Raw genomic sequence first — 27723 nt, 5'->3', positions numbered from 1 at the left:
TCAGGACTAACCACCCAACATCAGTGCCCGACGTTACTACTGCCATTAGACGAGCCCTAACTGGGACTAGTGTACATCAGCTGAGTATGGATGATTCACACGGCTGTATTAACATGCATTTTATTGCTTGTAAAAGGATGGTACTTTACAAAGATATCGCATGCCCTACATTAAATATGAAAAACATTGTCAAAAGACAGTCTACTTTATCATCTCTAAAAATACAAGATAAAAAAACATTGGCTCATTGACGCAACACTACACATTTTTGTGGCACAATCAATCATGCCTACACAATGTTGGGAGGTTGGGAAAGGATCGCAACATGCATCTTCTTAGCCTCATCAAAAAAAAAATCAAGAATCCTTGCGAGACGACAACATTTCATCGAACTTCTACAAGCAATTATCCAGTCACAGAAGGCACTATATAAAACAAAAAGCAAATTCAGCTGACTTGTATCTACACACTGGAGGAATGAGTGCGATTTCCAATTTGGCTTCCCAGGATTTTACAGTTCCAAACCACTTTCTCTGTATCAATCCCAAATGTAAATTGTTATTGTTCACAAGAGACCCACATTGTAAAATGATATTACACTGAATAAAGCGACAAATAGGTTTGCGAAGTAAAATGCGCACAATGACAACAATCACCGAGAGCAACCATTGTTCACGTACAACATTAAGGTCGTTCCACCTCAAAAAGCACAAAAAGGATTGAAACGCCACCGTCTCAAATTGTTTCTGTAGTTAGTCAGAGATACGATTAGCATTCCAGAAACATTTAGTTGAAATATAATTTAATCTCATGATTTTATTGATTGCGCCCAAATTGGAATTAACTTCTTCCTACCAATGAGTAAGACCCCCAAAAATGCCAATACTACCCCAACAAACAGTATAGTTTCAGTTATGTTCAACAAGTTCCTTGAATATTCCAACAAGTGGCAGCTTTCTGAAAGGGCTATCCCTATGGTGCAATTCTCATATGAACACTTTTTCTACATGTCCTAAACTTTGATGGAGAAATGGGCTAGGGACTAAAATGTGACAACCCTAATAAAATACATTGCATGGCAGTCATGTTTTTCAATAAAATTATAATTATTAGGGAACAGCATTGCGATTAGTGACGTTTAGCATTAATTCCAACCCAATACCATTACAAAACAATACATTGTATGTTTGGGACTTGAAGACCTGAAGACTGAAGACCATAACATTGAAAGCATTAGAACTGCTATAGAGTAAAATGGTCAAACAGGAACTAATCCCGACCTTTTTGGAAGGGAATAAACCGCACACAGGGTGTCCGTTTCCTGGACACATTAAGCATAAAATGACGAACTGAATTGCTTTCCTAGAGGACTGGCTTGAAATTTGGCGGATGACCACACGTTTTTTCATAATGAGCCAAATCTATTGGTTTTGTTTACAAAGTTGCAAAGGAAATGTTGTGACCTGTTTAATAAACACAAGAGACCAGCAAAATATATAAGAGTGCGGCAGTATAGCAGGACCACGGCATCTAATGGTCAAAACCTAGTACTTTCAAACTACTTTATGGTAAATAACGCAAGTGACTTCAATTATTCATTTCTCTGAGCATGGAGAGAGAAAAGAATAAATGAAAAATCACCAGATTCATAGGGAATACATTACATAGTATGGAGAAGTACTCCAAGCCGCAGCTTTATACTACTTGTTAAAAACAGACATAGGGTGTGGTGGGTTTTGACAATGTTATGAGATTCCTCATGTCTTACTCATTAGTAGGAAGATGTTTGGTCCCAATCGGATGTTGGATACTATATTGAATATTATCTGAATCCTATAAATAAAAAAAATTGCCAATTTGGGTGCAATCACTTACCTTTGTCAGAGATCAAATTAAGTTTCAACAAAATGTTTCGGGAATGTCAATCTTACCCATTGCCAACTACAGAAACTATTTCAGAACAATCTGAGATGGTGGGTGTCATGGCTTGCTGAAATGGCATGGAATAACTCAGTATGTACAAATCCATGCTCTGAAATGAAAAGAGTTTGGTTTTTGGCAAGAATTATATTCAGCTTTTGACAGTAGCCAACATGTTGACCAAACGTTTATATGTTGGCTACTGTCAACATGTAAATAGTAGGTCTACATGTAGGTAGGTATGTAGAGAAAGGTAATCCAGTGCTGTTTCAGGTCACAAATACATCACAGCAACAGTCTTTACACAAATAATCCAGTTTCTCAGACCAATATTTTCATTCACTCACTCTCGCACATCAACAATAGAAAAAGCTTAAAAAGTGCAGATTAAAATTTGCGCGACCCAGTGTAATATGACCGATCAGCTGATACTAGTTTATGCCATTGAAAGCTAAGGCACTATCGTGGTCCCCCGAGCCGGCATCTTCTGGTGCGAAGACTTCTGCTCCTCTCCTACTTCAGTCACCATTGTGCCCACACAACTAGAAAAACAAAAAAATATATTATTAGGCAACCACAGTTTCATCATAGAAGATCGGTGTAATCAACTATTTAAAAGCTGTGTGAGCATGACTATTGAGCTACGTCTATACCTCTGTGTCTCTGAGCTAGAGCCCGTGTGGCGGTCTCTCAGTGTTCCAGGCTGTTGCCTAGTTTCTGTCCCTCCTGCAGGGCAACCATGGCCAATCTCAGGTGCTCCCTAAGGCTCTGGATCTCCCGCTCACTCCTGCTCTTCATACCACCCAGCTCCCCGTGCACCTCTTTATACCGCTCACAGGCCGACTGCTTCTCCTATAGCGGTAAGGGCACACAGACAGGTTTATCAGATGAACAAAGTATACCTCTTCCACTCAGGGCAGAAATACAATGTTGGGATAGACAGAATAGCCTTAGGACTTGTTGTTTTTCTCTTGTGATTGACTTGGAACCATCAACCACACAAGACAGCTTTGCTAACTTGTAGATTAACATTCCAGGTTGTGTGAAGCATTAAAGTAGTCTCCACCTACACATTGTTTAGAAACAAAACCAACATGTGTGCAGCTATGGGACAAAACATTAGGGGTTGGCAACACTTTTTGATTGAACTGACCTGAAGACCAGGTGTGTTGAATTTAGGCAATCACCGAGCTGATCAATTAGCTCAGTTGGTCAAGTGTGGTGCCTAGTTGGAACAAAATCCTGCAATACCTGTGGCACTCCAGGAACAGGGTTGCCTACCCCTGGCTTAGACTGTTGATAACATGAGAGTTTACATCTCAAAATGTCTCTCAAATGCATTGTTACAGTTGTTGGCAAGCTAGCTAACGAATTCGAGCCATTTTAGCATAGACATCAGTCAAAACATGGCATCAATAAGATATAACGAGCCACCTGTGATCCCCCACATGGCAGCTTGTTGTTGCCAATTCCACGGTAACGGCATTATTCTGGGTTCTTCTCACTTTAAACTGTATGTCAAACAAAAAACATTATTTTCAAAGTTTAACCAACCATACAACTCCATGCACAATTTCCACTGAAAACTGTACATAAACTAATTTAGTGGAAGAACTGTGCAGATGCGAAGTTGGTAAAGGAATTATGGTAAAAACTCCCTCAGGTTTATATGCGACCACGTTTTCCAAAAACTCAATTATCTTCTCCGAATTAAGATTCAAAGATGTCTGCAGAAAGAATGCTGTGTCAGCTATGACATGGCACCTCAAGTTTATTTTGGTTATTGAACTACAGTAAGTGAAGAGGATTTATACCTGGTAACTGAATTACAATTTTATTATTTATTTTTTATTTCACCTTTATTTAACCAGGTAGGCTAGTTGAGAACAAGTTCTCATTTGCAACTGCGACCTGGCCAAGATAAAGCATAGCAGTATGAGCAGACAACACAGAGTTACACATGGAGTAAACAATTAACAAGTCAATAACACAGTAGAAAACAAAGGGGGAGTCTATATACAATGTGTGCAAAAGGCATGAGGTAGGCGAATAATTACAATTTTGCAGATTAACACTGGAGTGATAAATGATCAGATGGTCATGTACAGGTAGAGATATTGGTGTGCAAAAGAGCAGAAAAATACATAAATAAAAACAGTATGGGGATGAGGTAGGTGAAAATGGGTGGGCTATTTACCAATAGACTATGTACAGCTGCAGCGATCGGTTAGCTGCTCAGATAGCTGATGTTTGAAGTTGGTGAGGGAGATAAAAGTCTCCAACTTCAGCGATTTTTGCAATTCGTTCCAGTCACAGGCAGCAGAGTACTGGAACGAAAGGCGGCCAAATGAGGTGTTGGCTTTAGGGATGATCAGTGAGATACACCTGCTGGAGCGCGTGCTACGGATGGGTGTTGCCATCGTGACCAGTGAGCTGAGATAAGGCGGAGCTTTACCTAGCATGGACTTGTAGATGACCTGGAGCCAGTGGGTCTGGCGACGAATATGTAGCGAGGGCCAGCCGACTAGCGCATACAAGTCGCAGTGGTGGGTGGTATAAGGTGCTTTAGTGACAAAACGGATGGCACTGTGATAGACTGCATCCAGTTTGCTGAGTAGAGTGTTGGAAGCCATTTTGTAGATGACATCGCCGAAGTCGAGGATCGGTAGGATAGTCAGTTTTACTAGGGTAAGCTTGGCGGCGTGAGTGAAGGAGGCTTTGGTGCGGAATAGAAAGCCGACTCTTGATTTGATTTTCGATTGGAGATGTTTGATATGAGTCTGGAAGGAGAGTTTGCAGTCTAGCCAGACACCTAGGTACTTATAGATGTCCACATATTCTAGGTCGGAACCATCCAGGGTGGTGATGCTAGGCGGGCATGCGGGTGCAGGCAGCGATCGGTTGAAAAGCATGCATTTGGTTTTACTAGCGTTTAAGAGCAGTCGGAGGCCACGGAAGGAGTGTTGTATGGCATTGAAGCTTGTTTGGAGGTTAGATAGCACAGTGTCCAATGACGGGCCAAAAGTATATAGAATGGTGTCGTCTGCGTAGAGGTGGATCAGGGAATCGCCCGCAGCAAGAGCAACATCATTGATGTATACAGAGAAAAGAGTCGGCCCGAGAATTGAACCCTGTGGCACCCCCATAGAGACTGCCAGAGGACCGGACAGCATGCCCTCCAATTTGACACACTGAACTCTGTCTGCAAAGTAATTGGTGAACCAGGCAAGGCAGTCATCCGAAAAACCGAGGCTACTGAGTCTGCCGATAAGAATATGGTGATTGACAGAGTCGAAAGCCTTGGCAAGGTCGATGAAAATGGCTGCACAGTACTGTCTTTTATCGATGGCGGTTATGATATCGTTTAGTACCTTGAGTGTGGCTGAGGTGCACCCGTGACCGGCTCGGAAACCAGATTGCACAGCGGAGAAGGTACAGTGGGATTCGAGATGGTCAGTGACCTGTTTGTTGACTTGGCTTTCGAAGACCTTAGATAGGCAGGGCAGGATGGATATAGGTCTGTAACAGTTTGGGTCCAGGGTGTCTCCCCCTTTGAAGAGGGGGATGACTGCGGCAGCTTTCCAATCCTTGGGGATCTCAGACGATATGAAAGAGAGGTTGAACAGGCTGGTAATAGGGGTTGCGACAATGGTGGCGGATAGTTTCAGAAATAGAGGGTCCAGATTGTCAAGCCCAACGACATTACATCATCATCTATACTACACAAAAATGCATAATTATGGATATGGATGTTGTTTCACAAGTGCTTCTGAGTGGCGCAGCGGTTTAAGGCATCTCAGTCCTAGAGGCATCACTATAGACACCTTGGTTCAATTCCAGCCTGTAACAACTGGCCGTGATTGGGAGTCCCATAGGCTGGCACACAATTGACCCAGCGTCGTCTGGGTTTGGCCGGTGTTTCTCCCCCTGATTGCTCAGTTTGGCCGGGCGGCCAGCTCTAGGACGAGTCCTGGTGGTTCCAAACTTCTTCCATATAAGAATGATGGAGGTCACTGTGTTCTTGGGGACCTTCAATGCTGCAGACATTTTGTTACTTTAACCCAGATCTGTGCCGACACAATCCTGTCTCGGAGCTCTACGGACAATTCCTTCGACCTCATGGCTTGGTTTTTGCTCTGACATGCACTGTCAACTGTGGGACCTTATATAGAGAGGTGTGTGCCTTTCCAAATCATGTCCAATCAATTGAATTTATCACAGGTAGACTCCAATCAAGTTGTAGAAACGGCTCAAGGATGATCAATGGAAACACGATGCACCTGAGCTCAATTTCGAGTCTCATGACAAAGGGTCTGAATAATTAAGTAAATCCGTTTATGCATTTTTTTATAACACTTGCAAAAATGTTTAAAAAAAATTAAATATAATAAAATAAAAAAGTTATTTAACTAGGCAAGTCAGTTAAGAACAAATTTATTTACAATGACGGCCTACAATTATGGGGTATTGCGCGTATATTGAAGATTTTATTTAAATGTTTACCATTTTAGAATAAGGCTGTCACGTAACAAGATGTGGGAAAAGTCAAGCGGTCGGAATACTTTTCAAATGCTCTGTATGAACTTTCATTATCTTCCCTGCTCATGAGGGAGAGAAATGAGAACATATCTTCGTTTTTGGTAATGAAACTACAAAGCAATACTTCCTAGACTTACAGAAGGTAAACAATTTCTCAGAAATTAAATATAAAGTGTTGATATTAGTTGGCAGGGGTCTTTACTTCAACAATCTGTGTTTTGATGATGTATTCTAATACCTTAGAAAACATCTACCAGAAAAAGTGTTAAAAGACCCCTTTTCCATCCGTTTATCCACAAATCAAAGCCTTCACTTATGCCACATTTTTAAGTTGGAAAACGGTTGAAAATGTATCAATAGCTAGGATCCCATCAAATTGGCAACAGATTTGCATGTGAATATTCAAAAATATGCATAAAAACAAGACAGTATGCACATTTTCCATCAGAGAAGTGTTTCCATCAAATTGACTTGTTGCGGATAAAAGGCTGCGTGATGACGTAATGCACATGAAAATATATTTTGCGGTACCGAATAAAAAAGTTAAATGAGTTTCCATCACCTTTTCAACTCTACTGATGGTTCTCACAAAAAGTTTGCGTTATATAGTGAATGTACCCACTCTAGTATTGGCAAATGCTCTCTAGCCAATAGCTCGCAGATTACCCTAAATTGTGAGATTATTATGGACAAAATAGTGAGAACTTCTATTTGTCAAACAACAGCCAAGCATTGATGATCATGTCACCAGAACAAGACCCGTAATATTGGAAACCAGCATAAAGCTCAACACCTTGCATTTTCACCACCCTTTGAAGTTCATCATTTATTTCATCTGTAATCTACTAAACAGCATGCTTTCCTGATGAGTCGTAGTAGAAAGACCACACATCACATGACTCCAGGTTACCTTCCATAAGATGGTTATTATAGCAATATTTGCGCATAAAAGCTTTTCCACTGACATTTCTCACGTCATTTTACAGACACAAAAAGATGCCACCTCGTCTAGTGTCTTTTGTTGTCGACATTTAGAAAGTTTAGCAAAAAATTATGTTTCCATCAGGCCTGTCGTGAATGTTTATTTTTTACTCACATAAAAAGGTTGGATGGAAACCTAGTCTATGCCTTCATTTCCCCAAAATATAGATTCTTATCTTTCTTTTGACACCCAATTTGATATGCTCCTATGAACTTCAAGTTGGTGCTTATGGGTCCTTTTACATAGACATGCCCCTAGTCATGTGACCGTTCAGAATTCTAGCATGGCATAGCATGCCTTCTGGCCATATCAATAGACACACATCATTTGTGACGTTGTCAGCCAACCCGTCTACAGATGAAAACATTAGACCTTTATGCCTGCACACAAATACACAGTGAACCAGTACCGTGTTCAGGAACTGAAGTTCGTTCCTCAGACAGCCGATCTCCTTGTGCAAGTACTGCACCTCATTCTCCTTCACCCTGAGAAGAACCTGTGACAAAACAAAATAATATTATTACAAGCTAACAAGAGTGATCAACCCAACATCTAAGACACTGAGCAGACAAAGAGCAACTGTCCCTAAAAACACATTATTAGAGGAAACATGTATTCTAAATGTCATTATTGACTACAAAGTGTAAATAGGATAATTTTGGTCATAATGTCAGCCTCGTCCAAAACAGAGTTGTGAGACTTGGCGTCGTGACCGCAACACAGCGTAAATTAAGGTTGGGTTTGTTTCAATCCTGCCCACATCTGGCAATGCGCAAGTATTCATCAATTCGCAGTACAGCTGCACGCAACCCGATCGTAATGCCTGTGGTAACTTTGGATTGACTAGTTAGGGACCATCGGTAAATTACACAATGTACATGGGAAAATATGTCCAATAGCTCCAAATTTCAATAACTTAACCTCCAAATATAAATTGTAGAAATTAATCTAGCCCCGGAGGTAGGCTATCCAAAGTCAAACCAATTTTGCCACGGTCGCACAATAGCCAACATAATAACCAACTGCACGCTGCCTTTCATAAACCCTTCCCTTTCTATTCAAACATGAGACAAGCGCCCCCCCCTATGTCATTGTTGTAGGTAGAGAGGCTTGTTATGGTTGAGGGGCTCTACAATTTATCTCCTCCCCTCTTCCTGACCCACCTCCAGCTCACAGGACAGCCTGTCCTGGTTGTCGTGGGAAACGCCCTCCGACCCCTGGCCCGTGACGATGGAGCGCATGCAGCTGATCTCCTCTGTCAAACGGGCCTGTAGGTCCTGAAATGTGAAAACATTGATAGTATTGAACGTACTGACAAACCGCTGAATGTGTCATATAGATAGGCATTTCTTGTCATTAACACAAGTGTTAGGGTAGACTAGGCTAAATGCACGGGACCAGCTGACCTCCAGACTCCTGGCTCACCTGGTTCTCTTTCCTCAGCTGCTCCAGCTCGCTCTCCTTGTGAGTGATGTCTTTATCCCTCTCCCCGTTGCTCTGCTCAGCCCTGTTCAGCTCCAGACACTTCTGGGAGTACCTCTCAGACAGGCCGGACAGCTCCCTCTGCAGGGCCTGGATCTCTAACCTGAGGGGACAAGAGAGGATATAAACATTTAATTTATATTAACTGTATATTACGCCTGAGATTAAAAGCTAAACTAGGGCCTCCCAGTGCTAGCTGTGCCACCAGAGATTCTGGGATTGAGCCCACGCTCTGTCGCAGCCGGTCGCGACCGGGAGGTCCATGGGGCGACGCACAATTGGCCTAGCGTCGTCCAGGTTAGGGAGGTTTTGGCCGGCAGGGATATCCTTGTCTTATCGCGCACTAGCGACTCCTGTGGCGGCCTGGCTGCAGTGCACGCTGACCAGGTCGCCAGGTGTACGGTGTTTCCTCTGATACATTGGTGTGGCTGGCTTCCAGGTTGGATGTGCAGTGTGTCAAGAAGCAGTGCGGCTAGGATGGGTTGTGTTTCGGAGGATGCATGGCTCTCGACCTTCGCCTCTCCCGAGTCCGTAAGGGAGTTGCAGCATTGAGACAAGCCTTACTACCACCAATTTGATACCACGAAATTGGGGAGGAAAAAAAAGTGGGGAAATAATATATATATAAAAAAAAAGCTTAACTGGAGACACTACTGGTATTCTGTAAAACTTGACACTGCACTGGCTGTGCACAGTCAAAACAGACGCAGCCATGTTGTGTTAAAATGGCAGACCAACACAGTCTTTCAAAAAAATTGAACCGTGAAAATGGTGGTGAGGGTGGGTGTGCTTCATTATGAGTAATTCTGTTTTCTCAAGAGATTTTGGTACAACAATGGTTTAGATGGAAACCTCTGCCCACACCCATTAACCACAAATGCTAAATGAAAATCATAATTGACACACACACGTAGAAGTGATGTTCATTAACATTGTATGCGCAACAGATCCCATTACCTTTTTCCACATCGTTACAGCCGGAATTTGAAATACAGTGGGGCAAAAAAGTATTTAGTCAGCCACCAATTGTGCAAGTTCTCCCACTTAAAAAGATGAGCGGCCTGCAATTTACATCATAGGTACACTTCAACTATGACAGACAAAATGAAAAAAAAAAAATACAGAAAATCACATTGTAGGATTTTTTATTTATTTATTTGCAAATTATGGTGGAAAATAAGTATTTGGTCACCTACAAACAAGCAAGATTTCTGGCTCTCACAGACCTGTAACTTCTTCTTTAAGAGGCTCCTCTGTCCTCCACTCGTTACCTGTATTAATGGCACCTGTTTGAACTTGTTATCAGTATAAAAGACACCTGTCCACAACCTCAAACAGTCACACTCCAAACTCCACTATGGCCAAGACCAAAGAGCTGTCAAAGGACACCAGAAACAAAATTGTAGACCTGCGCCAGGCTGGGAAGACTGAATCTGCAATAGGTAAGCAGCTTAGTTTGAAGAAATCAACTGGGGGAGCAATTATTAGGAAATGGAAGACATACAAGACCACTGATTATCTCCCTCGATCTGGGGCTCAAGCAAGATCTCACCCCGTGGGGTCAAAATGATCACAAGAACGGTGAGCAAAAATCCCAAAACCACACGGGGAGACCTAGTGAATGACCTGCAGAGAGCTGGGACCAAAGTAACAAAGCCTACCATCAGTAACACACTACGCCGCCAGGGACTCAAATCCTGCAGTGCCAGACGTGTCCCCCTGCTTAAGCCAGTACATGTCCAGGCCCGTCTGAAGTTTGCTAGAGAGCATTTGGATGATCCAGAAGAAGCTTGGGAGAATTTCATCTGACCATATGACACCAAAATATAACTTTTTGGTAAAAACTCAACTCGTCGTGTTTGGAGGACAAAGAATGCTGAGTTGCATCCAAAGAACACCATACCTACTGTGAAGCATGGGGGTGGAAACATCATGCTTTGGGGCTGTTTTTCTGCAAAGGGACCAGGACGACTGATCCGTTTAAAGGAAAGAATGGTGCCATGTATTGTGAGATTGAGTGAAAACCTCCCATCAGCAAGGGCATTGAAGATGAAACGTGGCTGGGTCTTTCAGCATGACAATGATCCCAAACACACCGCCCGGGCAACGAAGGAGTGGCTTCGTAAGAAGCATTTCAAGGTCCTGGAGTGGCCTAGCCAGTCCAGATCTCAACCCCATAGAAAATCTTTGGAGGGAGTTGAAAGTCTGTGTTGCCCAGCAACAGCCCCAAAACATAACTGCTCTAGAGGAGATCTGCATGGAGGAATGGGCCAAAATACCAGCAACAGTGTGTGAAAACCTTGTGAAGACTTACAGAAAACATTTGACCTCTGTCATTGCCAACAAAGGGTATATAAAAAAGTATTGATATAAACTTTTGTTATTGCTTGTTTGTAGGTGACATAATACTTATTTTCCACCATAATTTGCTAATAAATCAATTTAAAATCCTACAATGTGATTTTCTGGATTTTTTTCTCTCATTTTGTCTGTCATAGTTGAAGTGTACCTATGATGAAAATTACAGGCCACTCATCTTTTTAAGTGGGAGAACTTGCACAATTGGTGGCTGACTAAATACTTTTTTGCCCCACTGTAGATTAAATTGTGTCACTGACTTTCACACAATACCACAATATATAATGTCAAAGTAGAATTATGTTTTTAGAATTTAACAAATTAATAAAAAATGTAAAGCTGAAATGACTCAGTGTTCAACATGGTTTTTGAATGACTACCTCATCACATACCATTATCTGTAAAGGTCCCTCAATCGAGCAATGAATTTCCAACAGATTCAACAACAAAGATCAGGGAGGTTTTCCAATGCCTCGTAAAAGGGCAGATATCGGTAGATGGGTAAAAAAAAAAAATGTAAGAGCAGAGGTTGAATATCCCTTTGATCATGGTGCAGTTATGAATTACAATTTGGATAGTGTATCAATACACCCAGTCACTATAAAAAAACACAGGCATCCTTCCTAACTCAGTTGCCAGAGAGGAAGGAAACCTCTCAGGGAATTCACCATGAGGCCAATGGTGACTTTAAAACAGAGATTAATGGCTGTGATGGGAGAAAACTGAGGATCAATCAACATTGTAGCTACTCCACAATACTTTAAAAAAATTTAAAAAAAAAAATATATATATATATATATATTTTTTTTTTTTTTCACCAGGTAGGCCAGTTGAGAACAAGTTCTCATTTACAACTGCGACCTGGCCAAGATAAAGCAAAGCAGTGCCACAAAAACACAACAGTTACACGTGGGATAAGCAAAAGCACAGTCAATAACATAATAGAAAAATCTATATACAGTGTGCAAATGGCGCAAGGAGGTAAGGAAATAAATCCGCCATAGTAGCAAAGTAATTACAATTTAGCAAATTAATACTGGAGTGATAGATGTGCAAGTAGAAATATTGGTGTGCAAAAGAGCAAAAAAGGTAAATAAAAACAATATGGGGATGAGGTAAGTAGTTGGGTGGGCTATTTACAGCTGCAGCGATCGGTAAGCTGATGCTTAAAGTTAGTGAGGGAGATATAAGTCTCCAACTTCAGCGATTTTTGCAATTCGTTCCAGTCACTGGCAGCAGAGAACTGTAGGGGAATGAATATGTAGCGAGGGCCAGCCGACGAGAGCATAAAGGTCGTAGTGGTGTGTGGTATATGGGGCTTTGGTGACAAAATGGATGGCACTGTGATATCAAACCGGATTGCACAGCGAAGAAGGTACGTTAAAATTCAAAATGGTCAGTGATCTGTTAACTTGGCAGTCTGAGTGGTGTTGGAGGCTATTTTGTAAATGACACAGAACTCGAGGATCGGTAGGATAGTCAGTTTTACGGGGGTGTTTGGCAGCGTGAGTGGAGGCTTTGTTTGCAAAATAGGAAGCCAATTCTAGATTTAATTTTGGATTGGAGATGCTTAATGAGTCCGGAAGGAGAGTTTACAGTCTAGCCAGACAGCTAGGTATTTGTAGTTGTCCACATATTCTGATGCTAGTCGGGCAGCGATCGGTTGAAAAGCATGCATTTAGTTTTACTAGCGTTTAAGAGCAGTTGGAGGACACGGAAGGAGTGTTGTATGGCATTGAAGCTGATTTGGAGGTTTGTTAACACAGAGTCCAAAGAAGGGCCAGATGTATACAGAATGGTGTTGTCTGCGTAGAGGTGGATCAAGGAATCACCCGCAGCAAGAGCAACATCGTTGATATATACAGAGAAAAGTGTCGGCCTGAGAATTGAACCCTGTGGTACCCCCATAGAGACTGCCAGAGGCCCGGACAACAGGCCCTCTGATTTGACACACTGCACTCTATTTGAGAAGTAGTTGGTAAACCAGACGAGGCAGTCATTTGAGGAAGCAAGGCTGTTGAGTCTGCCGATAAAAATATGGTGATTGACAGTCGAAAGCATTGGCTAGGTCGATGAAGACAGCTGCACAGTACTGTCTTTTATCGATGACGGTTATGATATCGTTTAGTACCTTGAGCGTGGCTGAGGTGCACCCGTGACCAGCTCGGAAACCGGATTGCACAGCAGAGAAGGTACGTTAGAATTTGAAATGGTCAGTGATCTGTTAACTTGGCTTTCGGAGACTTTAGAAAGGCAGGGCAGGATGGATATAGGTCTGTAACAGTTTGGGTCTAGAGTGTCACCCCCTTTGAAGAGGGGGATGACAGCGGCAGCTTTCCAATCTTTAGGGATCTCGGACGATACGAAAGAATGGTTGAACAGACTAGTAATAGGGGTTGCAACAACGGCGGCAGATAATTTTAGAAAGAAGGTCCAGATTGTCTAGCCCAGCTGATTTGTTTGGGTCCAGGTTTTGCAGCTCTTTCAGAACATCTGCTATCTGGATTTGGGTGAAGGAGAAGCTGGGGAGTCTTGGGCAAGTAGCTGCGGTTGGCCCGGGGTTGGGGTAGCCAGGAGGAAAGCATCGCCAGCTGTAGAGAAATGCTTACTGAAATTCTCGATTATAGTGGGTTTATCGGTAGTGACAGTGTTTCCTAGCCTCAGTGCAGAGGGGAGGTGCTCTTATTCTCCATGGACTTTAGTGTCCCAAAACTTTTGAGTTAGAGCTACAGGGTGAAAATTTATTTGAAAAAGCTAGCCTTTGCTTTCCTAACTGACTGTGTGTATTAGTTCCTGACTTCCCTGAAAAGTTGCATTTCGCAGGGACTATTCGATGCTATTGCAGTATGCCACAGTATGTTTTTGTGCTGGTCGAGGGCAGTCAGGTCTGGAGTGAAACAAGGGCTATATCTTAGTTCTACATTTTTTGAAAGGAGCATGCTTAAAGGTGGTGAGGAAATTACTTTTGAAGAATGACCAGGCATCCTCTAATGACGGGATGAGGTCACTATCCTTCCAGGATACACGGGCCAGGCCAATTAGAAAGGCCTGCTCACAGAAGTGTTTTAGGGAGCGTTTGACAGTGATGAGGGGTGGTCGTTTGACCGCAGACCCGTTGCGGATGCAGGCAATGAGGCAGTGTCGCTGAGATCCTGATTGAAAACAGCAGAGGTGTATTTGGAGAGCAAGTTGGTCAGGATAATATCTATGAGGGTGATCATGTTCATGGATTTAGGGTTGTACCTTAAATTCACTAACCTAAATGACAGAATGAAAAGGAAGCCTGTACATCTCAAGGGTGATCAATTGAAACAGGATGCACCTGAGCTTAATTTCAAGTCTCAAACCAAAGGGTCTGAATACAATTGTTAAAAAAATAATAATAATAATTGTGGGGGGGATACTGGGCAAACATTTCTAAAAAAAACTGTTTTCGCTGTGTTATTATGGGGTAGTTTGTGTAGAGTGCTGAGAATCATTATTATTTAGAAGGCTGTAACGTAACAAAATGTGGAAGAAGTCAAGGGTTCTGAATACTTTCCGAAGGCACTATAATTGTACAAATTACCTCGACTAACCCGTACATTGACTCGGTATATATCCTTGTTATGGTTATTTTATTGTGTTACCTTTTATTTTGATCTTTTACTTCAGTTTATTTAGTAAATATTTTCTGCATTGTTGGTTAAGGGCTTGTAAGTAAGCATTTCACGGTAAGGTCTACACAGGTTGTATTCAGCGCATGTGACCAAATGTTATTTGACTATAGCATGATCAGAGCATCTGCTAAATGAACTAAATTGAAATGTATATTAAAAAAATGAACAATTGCAAAGCATGTTGAGTATTATTCTATTGAGCTCCACCCTGAAACAAGGCCAATAATAATGCCCAGTGTGCTTTGCAGTTTATTTTGGTATGTTCATTTTCACTTTTACATTTTGGTCATTTAGCAGACACTTTTTCAGATCGACTTGCTGAACTAGCATCACAGTCATGGTAACCCTTACTGAGAACGTTGCTGCTGTTCGGGTCGGCTAATTGCAAATACATTTTTGTATTTTAAAGCACATGTATTTTAATGACATACATTACAAAAATAAATGGTATTTTGTTGTTTATTTTGATATATTGACCTTTATGGTATTTTGCATCTGTATTTTGTGATTGTATTTTATCCATCCTTGACCATAGGCTTAATGGTAAACTGCACAGGAGGGGATACTTCAGGCAGAGCTAAATTCAGTAACCTGTCAAATGTTTGTGTTCCTAGTTCCAACAGTGCAGTAATATCTAACAATACACACAAATCTAAAAAGTAAGAAATATTAGGATGAGAAATGTTGAAGTCCAGAGTATATACAGTGCATTTGGAAAGTATTCAGACAACTATTTTCACATTGTTACATTGCAGCAAATTCCCCTCATCAATCTACACAATTAGCCCATAACAGCAAAGAAAAACAGGTTTTTGTCTCAGCCTCCAGTATTTATGCTGCAGTAGTTTGTGTGTCGGGGGGCTAGTGTCAGTTTGTTATATCTGGAGTACTTCTCCTGTCCTATTCGGTGTCCTGTGTGAATCTAAGTGTGCATTCTCTAATTCTCTCCTCCCTTTCTTTCTCTCTCGGAGGACCTGAGCCCTAGGACCATGCCCCAGGACTACCTGACATGATGACTCCTTGCTGTCCCCAGTCCACCTGGCCGTGCTGCTGCTCCAGTTTCAACTGTTCTGCCTGACCTGAGCCCTAGGTCCAAGCCCCAGGATTACCTGACATGATGACTCCTTGCAGCATTGCTTGCTGTTTGGGGTTTTAGGCTGGGTTTCTGTACCGCACTTTGAGATATCAGCTGATGTACGAAGGGCTATATAAATTAATTTGATTTAGATTAGATTTTAGACATTTTTGGTATGGTGCCAGGTTTCCTCCAGATGTGACGCTTGGAATTCATGCCAAAGAGTTGAATCTTGGTTTGATCAGACCAGAGAATCTTGTTTCTCATGGTCTGAGTCCTTCAGGTGCCTTTTGTCAATGTTCTTCTCAATGGCAACCCGGAACATGTCCCAGATCGCGTGATCATAACAGTCTTTAAGCAAGGATTCCGATTGGTCAGATCAGCAGTGAATAGACCTTAGCACGGGTACTTCCTGTTTGAGTTTCTGCCTATAGGGAGTAGCAGAATGGAATCGTGATCTGATTTACCGAAGGGAGGTCTGGGGAGGGCTTGTTGCCCTACCAGAAGGGAGAGTAACAAAGTCAGAGTAATGCAGGCGATGTGTTGATAGAGCTTGTGGCATTTTCCTCAGATTTGCTTTATTAAAGTCCCCAGCTATAATAAATGCACACTTGGGATATACGTTTTCCAGTTTGCACAAGGTCCAGTATAGATCCTTGTGAGATTACGGAATTTTTTTTTTTTTGGAAAGCAACATCTTCGCCAACATTTTGTTGCCTCCATCTGACCATGCAGACTGCAGAGTGAACAGCAAGAAAGTGCTTGTGACTCCATGGTTAAGCAATTGCTCTCTTCTTGAGTGACAGGGAGCAGGGCTTGATATGGAAAGCGGCATGAAGCAGGAGGAGTGAGACGACTGAAGTAGCAAACTGAGTAAACTACAAAAACTGACATTACACATGTTGGAGTTGCTTATCACATTTAACAAACCAAATATTCAAATACCATTATAGAAGAAGTAAAAACCCAAACCGGTCTGTGCATCAACACTGGTATATAGTCAAATAACGGTATACCGCCCACGCCTAAATTGATGATACAAAGAAAGTGGGTACTATGTATGTAAAGGTGTGTGTAAGGAACGAGTTGTGTTTTGAGCACTCACTGCTGCTGTGAGCGTAGAGTGTGTGTGTTGGCACTCCCTCCACCAAGCCTCTTTGCCTTCTCCACCTCTCTCTCCAGCTCCTCCCTGTGGGCCTTCTTCAGTGTCTCCATAACTAAACCACAGAGAGAAAAGGGAGGATGTGATGTTAATGGATCTAAAATAAAAAATTGTAAACAACAAAACAACAAAAGTCCTTGAACTGGGGAACTAATGACATCTATGTACAATTTTGACCCCTGACCCCATGATCCTGTGACCTCTGACCTTGTGCTGTGTCCTGGGTCTCCTCCCTCAGCACCCGGTCTCTGTCCCTCTCCAGCTCTCGGGTCTCGCGGGCATGCCGCTTCTGCAGCTCCTCCAGGGCCCGTTTGTGGGCCCGCTCCATGGCCTGAAGGCTGCGGCCGCACGTTGCCTCCCGACCACAGCTACCTCCCCCCACCCTCCCCCCACCACACCCTCCTCCCTGCAAACGCTCCAGCTGCTGCCTCAGAGACGCCACCTGAGTGTCACAAAGGTAGAGAGGCGGTAAAGCTCACTGAAAGAAAGAGGCGGCGGGGTATGTAATTACTGGGTTGAACCGAACTGACATGCGAGTAGTGAAGGGGGATTTGAATGCCATATTCCATGCAGTCATATCAATCCCACACATCATGCAGGTCATGCATCTCAAAGGCAATGTTAGGGACTGTATGGATCATAGACAAAGGGACAGTGCAAGGAGTACATTCATCTGGATCAGATTCCAGCAACCATATGATATGATTGTATGATCTGCACGAGTCCTAAAACTACCCTTGTGAAGACACAGTAGTCAACAGCACACTATACAATGTTATCACAGGACACATCACTCAAAGATGGAATGAGACTTTCAGCAGTGTTTCCACTATCGACATCTGATAAACTCACAGTTCTAGAACCAGAGAAATGTCTTAATTTATTTTTCCGGGCAAACCGGTATTGCTAACTAAGCCCCTATTACACCCTCCTCCTTGGTATTTTGAAGGCTGACAGAGTCAGTATTACTGCAGAGGGCCTGATTACCATCCCGCATGCATAATAGAGCAAGCCTAGTGTTAAAGAGTTCCACTTCATATGTAGATGAATCATCTAGATGAAGAGTAAATTTGCATTTATTTATTGTGTTTGCAAATTGAAAAACATCTCCACGCACTACCTCCCTCTGCAGTGCCTCATTGGCTGGATGGCTGGACCGTGAGCCCATTGGCAGTAGTGACCTCATCTCCTTTAGTGGCAGCCGCTCAAACTCTAACCACTTTCTCTCAATTTCCTCCTCTGCTCTTATCCTGGGGTCTGAGCCTACACCCGGCCCTTTCCTCGACAGCACCTGCTCCCATGTGCTACTGGTCACATCTCTGCTCCTCTCCTCCTGCCATTGGGCGTGCTCCCTGCCCTGCCCCTCCCCTGCCTCTCTCTGAGTGGCTGGCAGAGGGCTGGAAGGGACGGGCACTGGTGACAGCTCGACACAGTCAAATCGGCGTACAGTGGAGGTGGTGAATTCTGATCCAGCATCACTGTGGCGAGAAGGTGGTCGACGAGTGGAGGCCAGGGAGCGAGAGTTCTCCTTGTCACTACTGCTGTCAGGCAGTCTGGAGGAGAGGAAGGACAGGGAGAGACAAAGTCAGACAGAGAGAGAGAGCGCAGATTGATAAAGTGACAGTATAATAGGGCTATGGCCGTCATTACATTTTGTCAACCAGTTATTGTCATGCAAAAGACTGCCTGTCTCACGGTAATTGACCGTTAATTAACAAACACATTTAGCATCTCCAGGCCTCCATGCATACCAGCCACTGATGCAGACCAGAACATCTACATAAAAATAAAGTAATAAATCAATTTAACTTACACCATCACAACAATCCATTATTTATTTTAGTAAGGTCTAAAGAAACATGATATGAAGAAAATGTATTTCAGAAGAACAGAATATGAGTTGGCCTACTGTACGTTATCTGGCTATGCTCCATGCTATATACTTGTTTATTTAGCTGACAAGATAAGTTCAGCGCCATCATTTTATATTATATGATTTTATAGTAAGAAGAATATAATTTAGCTGAATAAAATAGAAAGTATATTTTTCCCCCATTCGGCGCGAGTGCGCATAGGAGCTTAAAAGCGATCATTTTAAACAGGTCCTATACGCTAGATTTAAAGTTATTTGGCAACCTTAGTTGTGAATGATACAAAATTTGAGAATTTGAGAAAGTAGCAAAAACAGTTTGCAGTCTGCTTCTTGCCTCAGGCTGCACAACAGTTCTCTCATCAAGTGAGTATACTGAAGGCTAGACAAATTACGTACCAAATACATCTTAAATTATTTTTTTTAATGTTTTTCTGCCATGTGTAATATGCAGTAGGCTATGTATTGTATAATAGCTCAATCAATTTTAATTCAGGGTTTTTGTTCCGGCTTGGACTCATATAGGCCTACGCATAAGCTCAAATATGAGTATGGGTGTTGTGAATGAATCTTAGAAAGCACTGTCCATTTCCTTGTGTTAGGCTTTGAACCAACATCCACAACGACCATGTTTCACTCTCAGTTTCAACCTGCTGTTGAACTTCTTTCTTCAAATTGATCATCACAGCGAGGTGAGTTTTATAGGCATGAGACTGTTGGATGTGATTTTTAATTGCATTGCTGTCAGAGTGGTTAGAGGGACAATAGAGCCCTGAGCACCAGGCCAATAGGACCTGATGGTTGTTAGCAAGTTGGGTACTACCAAAGCACGTCCCAAGTGCCCAAGAGGAGATTACCACGACTCAACGGTCACGTGGAATTTTACTGCGGTGACGACTCACGGTGTGGTGGTAATATGGTCACCGCTACAGCCCTATCACTACATAAAATAAATCCCTGGTGATTCACTATGTAAGCAACATAACATTACACATGATTGAGACTTGAAGTAATCCACAACTGCCCATGGACTTAGTAGCCCACCTGTACACCAGTATAAGAAAACAATAGGCCTCTTTATGTGACTTTTGTATTTGCCAGCTGGGACACAGAGGGAGGAGGAACTCACTGTGTAAGGTCTGGAGAGCTGCTGGGCCGAACACTCTTCCTCAGAACCTCAATCCAGTTCCTCCTGATCCCTGCAGTCATAGCTGACAGTGTGACAACTGCCTCCCTCGTCTGACCGACAGACAGGAGAAAAGAGTAGAGTAAGAAATGGAACGGGTGTGGTGAGGGAAAGAGATCATTCAAATACCTGTCACTCATCCTCACATATCATAGAAAATTATTGGAACAGTGAAAAACACACTCGCCTGTATTTGAAATCCATAGTTCTTCTCTACATCAAACTCAGAAACTTTTACACAAGACTTCAGGTCAACCTCACCGTCCAGATCATCCTTCTGTAAGACACAGTTAGGAACAAACAAGTAAGACTACAGACACATATCAATAACTCACAATGTATCCCCTAAGACAATTATTGCAATAGTCAATAACTTTGAAGCATTTGAAAACATACCTCCTCCGCCCCAGAGTCTCTGTAGTACCTCAGACCAGCATCGGTCAACACAAACCAGTGCTTCTTCCACTGCAGACACACACATGCCACCAGTTAAACCAGCACTATTCGACCAATCTGATGCATTAATGCACACAAGCAGCTAATTGACAGTTCACAGCAAGACATCTTTCAAATCAAGTTAACATGGACCAATGAAACCTATGGAGTACACAGTGTTTAAGACATTATGACAAGTATAAAAAGAGTGCTTAAAGTGATGTATGGGTCATCTAAGTGTTTGTACTGTGAATTCAAAATGAGTTCAAACACATAACATACAAACCTAGCACACAGATGATACAATGAGCCACAAGCTCATATGAGGACGTTTCATACTCAGTCTTATCCTGCTAGAACATACCGGTTGTGCCTGCCTGGGCACACCAAGCTATTACTGGGATAACACATGGATAGTCTGCAGCTATCGCCTTACGCACAAGCTTTCTCATTAGGAGAGAGGGAAAGAAGGCGAGAGAAAGGAGGAGAGGAATCAAACAAGAAAGCAGAAGAGAGCTAGAAAGAAAGAAGAAAACAGATAAACAAGTGATACATGACTTCTGACTAAATAAGACAAGAAAGAAAGTCATAAGAAATGAAGAAAAACATGACTTCACCTCTCCATTCTCATCCAGTTTTGACATCCATCCCTTCTTGAAGTTAAGGAGGTCGGGCTACAAGGAAAGACAGTGTCAGGTTAACGGAACCGTTTTGAAGAAGTGAGACGAACACAAAAGTAGAACAAAGGATGCCAGCATAGGATGTTCATAATACAAAGACCAACATTTTTCCATGTAGAAGTTAAACAAGGGCAGGCGTTTCATGCAGTTAGTGCACCATGGCAAACACCTGCGTGTACATTCAAATGTGTGAGGACATGGAAGTTGAGAGGGTTTTTAGAAGTGTTAAAGACAACAGGAAACAAAAAAAGCACGCCTTTGAGTGATGAGAGAGAAGACAGAAATAAAAATGATTGCTAAGGTAACAGTAACAATCAACATAGGAGACATGGGGAACTAGAGCAGAACACTATGTAGAGAGATTTGAAGGTAATTTAATCTACAGACTAATATGTTACTGACATTTAACCACTGCAGTCTCAACTATTTCTAGAAATCCTTTCAGTTTGTAGCCAGGGGAAAACCTGTGAGGTACTTTACAGAGGTGGTGATCCTGGATCAAGATTAGGAAGCTTTTTCCATCTACATTCCTCAGTTTGGGTCTTTATCTCCTTCAACCCTCCCCCTCTACCTGGCATCACTGCCTGTTCTCACTGGAACTCATAAGTTGTCACATTGTAAACACCACTGTGCTTTGTTCCAGCCAAACCATTACAAGGCCTGAGGAACATTAACAGATGTATGGTTACAGCATGAGGTAGACTTAGAAAGACCTTCCCATGAGTTGACTTATGATGATAAAATGTGTCCTCTAAGTAACTATGAGCATACTGGTGTATGCGTGTGTCTCTCAAAGCATTTCGACTACATAAATACTTTAATATAATTTTGAAATTAGACGCAATAAACAAATAGTTGGCAACAAGAGGAAACCTCAGAGGCAAGCTGTTAACGTTATTTCAGCAAATAGACGTTTTACAAAGTGCCAGGATGAGGATGACCCACCCGCACACAGAAGTATACCTTTAAACACTTGCTTATTAATTTGAAGGAATAAACTATAGGTTGTTTATAGAATCATGCATTTATAGATTCCTCAAAGATCAATTTCAAATAGTATATAAAATATAAGGGATCTAACTAAACAAACGACTGGGGTGAGGTGTTCGTTTGCACATGCAAACAGTCAATACATGGAGCTCAATGTTACTCTAATTCAATTGACACTTAGAACTGTAAACAATTGGATAACCCTAATGCGCTTACACATACAATACGCATACATGTTTGATTAGCCCTGGCAGCCCTTGGCAATGGCATAAATTACACCCACAGGTACGCAAAAAAAAACATAACGTTATGTGCAGAAAGCAAACTATAAAATAATTAAAGGCCACGAAACACAAGAATATAGACACACCCACTCCCCGAATTTAAACGTTACCATTTTAATCACCAATGTTCCATGTTGCCTAATGGTTGCGGCGAACAATTAAACATTCGTGCAACAATGTCTTGGAACACCGTTCAGTTATAGGCTCCAAAAAAATGGGAATGTAATTCAAGTAGTGGCATTAAGGCAAACGTACCGTCATGTTAGTAGGACCCAGGAGGCAGTTGAGAGAAAAACAAACACTTAAAATAAAAAAATATTGTTGCAATAGCCTACTCGTCCAAAAAGTGAATTTTGTACTAATGTGATCGGGGTTGAATAAGTATTGCTTCAGTTTTCTACCTGCTGATCCGTTCGCTTAAAAACTTGTCTGCCTAGCAGGAAGGCTAGAAACTAAAACAAACCCCGCCATTTCTACCCCTCTTGGGTCGGTGAACTGTATCTTATCGCTCAAATATATTTTCCATGGACTATTTCAACAGAAACGGAAGATTCTAGACATCATTGACACACACACAACCCTTGAAAGCCATAATTTCACAACTTTTTTTTTGCCGTTTGTTAAGATGTTTTTCGTTCTGCACTCTCGCCCTGTTTGCCACTTCCTGGGCGGATCTGTAAGAATCGTTTGAGCAAACAAGCTAACCAATCAAGTGATCAGTGGGTTGCTCAGAGCATTTGAATATTGAAATATAGACTGTACACTGCCAAAAAAGCAACCAATGACACCTACTTCCAGACCACATAGCTTCTACTAAAATACACATTAAAGCATTTATGACATTCCTTAGTTGAGTAGCTAGATTATTTATGCTAACTCGGTAAAATCTTGGGAGGCTATTTTACGCCGATTCTCATGCAAAACGTTTATTAAACGGTATCACACGGGAGTGACCAACCCTGCATTTGTCCAATAGAAACTCTCGTTTTAGTTGAAAAACCTTCCTAACTTTTTGGACTAGTGATTACACCCCAGGCCAAGAATTTGAAACACATGCCCCAGCAGCCCACAATTGACAATGCTCACTCTATGAAACGCCAGTAGGATTCAGGTGAAAGAAACAGACCTACAACCCACGGACATACTTCAAAGTCTGAATTAAATTTAGGAATGTTAAAAGAAAGCATTGAAGTCACACTGCATTTGAATTGAACAGAGAAGCCCTATACCAGTTTATAAAAGCAGTTTACAGCAACTTCTAGAATTCATAACCTGAATAAATGGACAGATATGTGTTTGTAACATTGTAAACAAAAGACTGCATGCAGGAGGAAAACATTGTAAAACGAAACTTTCAGATTAGATATACTGTACACTAATAAGCATGTGAGTAAATAAATACTAGATGTTGACCATTATTCAAAGCAGCAACAGGGCAATAGATATTAAAGACACAAAAGCCATTTTATAATAGGATCGGAGAAGGAAGTTTGGATGTGGGCAGGTGAATGTTTACTCTGGCCTTTTCTCAATTGGATTTGCTCAACTTCTGCATCCTCTCTCACCTCCTTTTGAAAAAGGTAATCAATGAGAGGCAGTGTAGAGAGGGGACATGTAGAATGTATAGATAAAATTATATATTGTTTTTGAACATGTGCATGCTTTTCTCCTCAGACAAAACGAAAGCTGGTTCAAAGGGGGGTGCGGCAGATTTCAAAACTCCTCTGCGAAGGACTCTGGTAGGATACACACTATCCTCAATGGAAGGTGGCTATCAAGGTGGGAAGGACACTCTTCTGTTCGCCTACTAACGAATTGACATCTCCTCAACCACAATGGTTTCCGGATCACGGAGGAGAGAGGATGAAGGACAGAATTTTACCCAAATGAGAAAAGGCATATACATGCCATGCCCCTTAGTAGAGGAAGTTTAGTTTATGTAAACTGAAGGAAACGTAGACTGATGACCTGTGTACACGGGACACCTTCTGCATTAAATTAGACAACCTCTATAAAGAAAATATACAATTTGATATAGTCTACAGAAAGCACACACAAGTAGACCTGTACCTGCATTTGTTCCAAGGAAGAGCTATGTTGTGCCCTCCATGGACTGGCCTCCTCCTCTATAGTGGGGCTGCTGGGCCTCTGTAAAGGATGAGATTGTAATTATTAGTGTAAATGTTTCTGGTGTTTTGTGGTGTAAAACTGAGCAGGTCAAGCATAACACATCAACCCTGTAACCCATAGAGAGACAGGCTACACATTTTTAACAATGTCATTTTTTGTGAAGTTTGCATTCAATTGTCACTCCGTGTTGCACACAACAAGCTTCCATTCCCCCTGTCACAAGTGGATTTATGGCTGATTTAAGATGAAAGATGAAATCGTCAACCCGGTTACTTTATTTGGCACTTAGCCTCTTGGGAGAACTACTTTTTTATGAAGTTGAACATGTGCTCTTTATGACAGAATGTTAAAATTAGGTGAAATAAAATGTTTATTTTGACCAAGTTACAGTACACTTCTCAAAAGGCACTAAATTGGCAGAACAACTCACCTGAATGTGCAAAGAGGTGGACGAGTGTACTCGAGACAGTCTACCTCTGCTGCCATTTTGCCATTCTATGTGGTTTCTCTCTAGGTCCCCTGAGTCATCTAGCCACTCTCTGGAGGGATGCTTGGAGAGGGAGTGGCTGAAACATCAGACACGTGACATTAGATACAACATATTAATATGTAAAAAACTGTCAGTGACACAATGCTGATGTCACAGGTGAAATACAGAGGGAGAAACCACAGCATTACCTTGCGGACAACAATGGAAAACCCTAACCTTGCTGGTTTGAAGAGCTCCTGTCTCCCTGAGGGTCGGTTTGGAGTCTGTCCAACATGACCATGCTGCTCCCTTTGGAGGACAGGCTTGACCTTTGGTAGATCGGACATCATGGCGTACTCCTCCTCCCTACTCCTCTCCGTTGACTCCCCCGACAACTGGCCAGACTCCGAGGACTCCATGGAACTCTGGGACGAGGTGTGCCTATGCATCTGATGGGAGGGACTTAGGCTGCGGTTGGTCAATCCTTTTGTGTTTGGGGAGGAGCTACGAGTCTCCAGACCCTGCCTACTACTGCTACTCCTAGTGGTTTCCCAGGTGACAGCAGAGGCCCTCTGAGAGGGGGCAGATGTTTCGTTCTCTCTGCCCTCCCTGGATGGGGAGGTGCTATGTAGGAAGTGGGTGGAGCCTCGCCAGGTGCCAGGGGAGGGGTTAGAGTCAGGCCAAGCATCACCGTAACTGTCTTTTCTCTGGTAAGAGAGGCTGGAGTCACCACCACTGGTGGTTTTCCTGAAGAGTGACTGACCTGGTGGGTCATTGCCTCTTTTGGATGGTGAGGAGTTGTGACTGTCACGGCTCCGACCGCTGAGGGCCCCACTCTTCTCAGATTTGTGCAGTAGTGATTGGCCGGGGGTTTCATGGCCCCTACTTGAAAGGGAGGGGCTACGACTACCACGACTTTGACATCTGACAGAGCTGTTCGTCTCTGATTTACAAAGCAGTGATTGGCCAGGGGCATTATATCCATTTCTCAAAGGGGAGGAGCTTCGACTGTCTCGACTTTGACTATTCAGGTAGCTGTTGGATTCACTTTTGCGCAGAGGTGACTGGCTAGGGGCATCATAGCCTCTCCTAGAGGGAGAGGGGGTAGGACGATCACGACTTTGACTTCTGACAGAGCTGTTCGTCTCAGATTTACGAAGCAGTGATTGGCCAGGGGGATCATATCCCTTTCTCAAAGGGGAGGAGCTTCGACTGTCTCGACCTTGACTATTCAGGTAGCTGTTGGATTCACTTTTGCGCAGAGGTGACTGGCTAGGGGCATCATAGCCTTTCCTAGAGGGAGAGGAGCTTCCACGGTCACGACCTCGACCATTTCCATAGCCACGTGTCTCACTTTTGCATAGCAGGAATTGACAAGGAGTGTCAAAGCCACGTCTAGAAGGTGAAGAGCTACCACTTTCATAGGCATAAACATTTAAGTCATTCCTAGAAGCTGATTTACTCAGAGATTGTCTTTCGGCATCATAACCCTCCCTAATGGGAGAGCCACACCGGCCGCCGTGTCGACTATGACCATTGAGAGAACTGTTCGTTTCAGATTTGCGAAGGAGGGACTGGCTGGTGGCATCGTAACTCCTCAAGGGAGAAAAATTGCGACTTTCACGACCATGACCATTTATCAAGCTGTTCCCATCAGATTTGCGAAGCAGGGTTTGGTTGGAGGCATCATAAGCCCTTCTTGAGGGAGATGAGCTTCTGCTGTCACGGCCATTTAAGGAGTTACTTGTTTCAGATTTGCGGACCAGGGATTGTCTGGGGCTTTCGTAACCCCCCCTTGAAGGGGCGGAGCTTCGTGTGTCACGTCCACGACCATTTAAGGAGCTGTCTGCCTCATTCTTGCGCAATGCACTTTTAAAATCTGAAACAGAGTTGACCTGTGATATGGAACCAACTGAACTGGCCATCGATATTACATTTTTATTCAAGCCTCTAATATCAACACCTCGTCCAAAAGAGCTCTGGGGGGGACCTCTAGAAGTCTGGTCCCACCCCTGAGACCAGCCCTCAGAGTCTACGCCCCGCCTGTTGAGGGAGGTGGTACATTCACTTCGTTTGAATGGGGAGGTGTTTCGTAAGGGTGAAGAGGAGCGGGACAGAGAGGAGCTTTGTCTCGATGCATTTAACTTCCCAGACTCCTGATAGGAAGGGGAGTTTCTTCTACTGTATGAGCTGTTGAAACCCCTCCGGTTAGTGGAGGCCAGGGATTCTGCTATCTTAAAAGGGGTGGGGCTTGGGGAGCGAGGGCCCACCTGAGCCTCAACCTCGATGGTGAGATCAAATGCGTCAGGAGGTTCAGGGATTTCCAGAGGCAAGTCTGGGTTTAGTATCTCTGGGTTTAACCTGTCTGAGGCCAGCCCCAGGTTAGGGTTCCTGAAGGGGATGGTAGCTTTGGGCTCAGGGCTCCGGTTGCTGTAGAGGGGGTGTCCCCTCTCTGAATGGCGGTAAATGGGAGGGGGGCTCTGATCCCTGAGAGAACGGGCA

General features: G+C 42.9%; 1 protein-coding gene across 4 annotated transcripts; it reads right to left on the bottom strand.

Annotated features, from left to right (window-relative positions):
- Positions 1 to 104: 104 nt before the first annotated feature.
- Positions 105 to 23311, bottom strand: LOC110538337 (TRIO and F-actin-binding protein). Of its 4 annotated transcripts, none has more exons than XM_090193504.1 (13): positions 22878 to 23311; positions 21286 to 21342; positions 20630 to 20698; positions 20421 to 20510; positions 20177 to 20286; positions 18295 to 18730; positions 17385 to 17619; positions 17121 to 17232; positions 8867 to 9026; positions 8605 to 8718; positions 7851 to 7937; positions 2574 to 2772; positions 105 to 2462 (listed from the first exon to the last, which is right to left on the bottom strand). In XM_090193504.1, the coding sequence occupies exons 1-12, from the start codon at positions 22881 to 22883 to the stop codon at positions 2611 to 2613; spliced, it is 1638 nt and encodes a 545-aa protein (XP_090049630.1). In that variant the 5' UTR covers positions 22884 to 23311; the 3' UTR covers positions 105 to 2462; positions 2574 to 2610. The 4 variants fall into 4 exon arrangements, with proteins under 4 accessions (XP_090049630.1, XP_090049631.1, XP_090049632.1 ...); XM_090193505.1 differs by having other exon boundaries at positions 18298 to 18730; XM_090193506.1 differs by having other exon boundaries at positions 20955 to 21342; positions 22878 to 23281.
- Between the last annotated feature and the right edge of the window lie 4412 nt (positions 23312 to 27723).

This window comes from Oncorhynchus mykiss, chromosome 12, assembly GCF_057628025.1.
Source record: "Oncorhynchus mykiss isolate SJ-2025 chromosome 12, ASM5762802v1, whole genome shotgun sequence".
NCBI classification, from domain to species: Eukaryota; Metazoa; Chordata; class Actinopteri; order Salmoniformes; family Salmonidae; genus Oncorhynchus; species Oncorhynchus mykiss.
This window is presented reverse-complemented; position numbering and strand designations above follow the sequence as displayed.

Bases quoted from the DNA above. Each gene is read 5' to 3' on its own strand.
- LOC110538337 (XM_090193504.1), bottom strand. The intron at 9,027-17,120 runs GTGAGTGCTCAA...TTGTCCCCTCAG, and splicing joins ACTCTACGCTCACAGCAGCA to GTTAGAGATCCAGGCCCTGC. The intron at 2,773-7,850 runs GTACTGGTTCAC...TTACCGCTATAG, and splicing joins AACTTCAGTTCCTGAACACG to GAGAAGCAGTCGGCCTGTGA.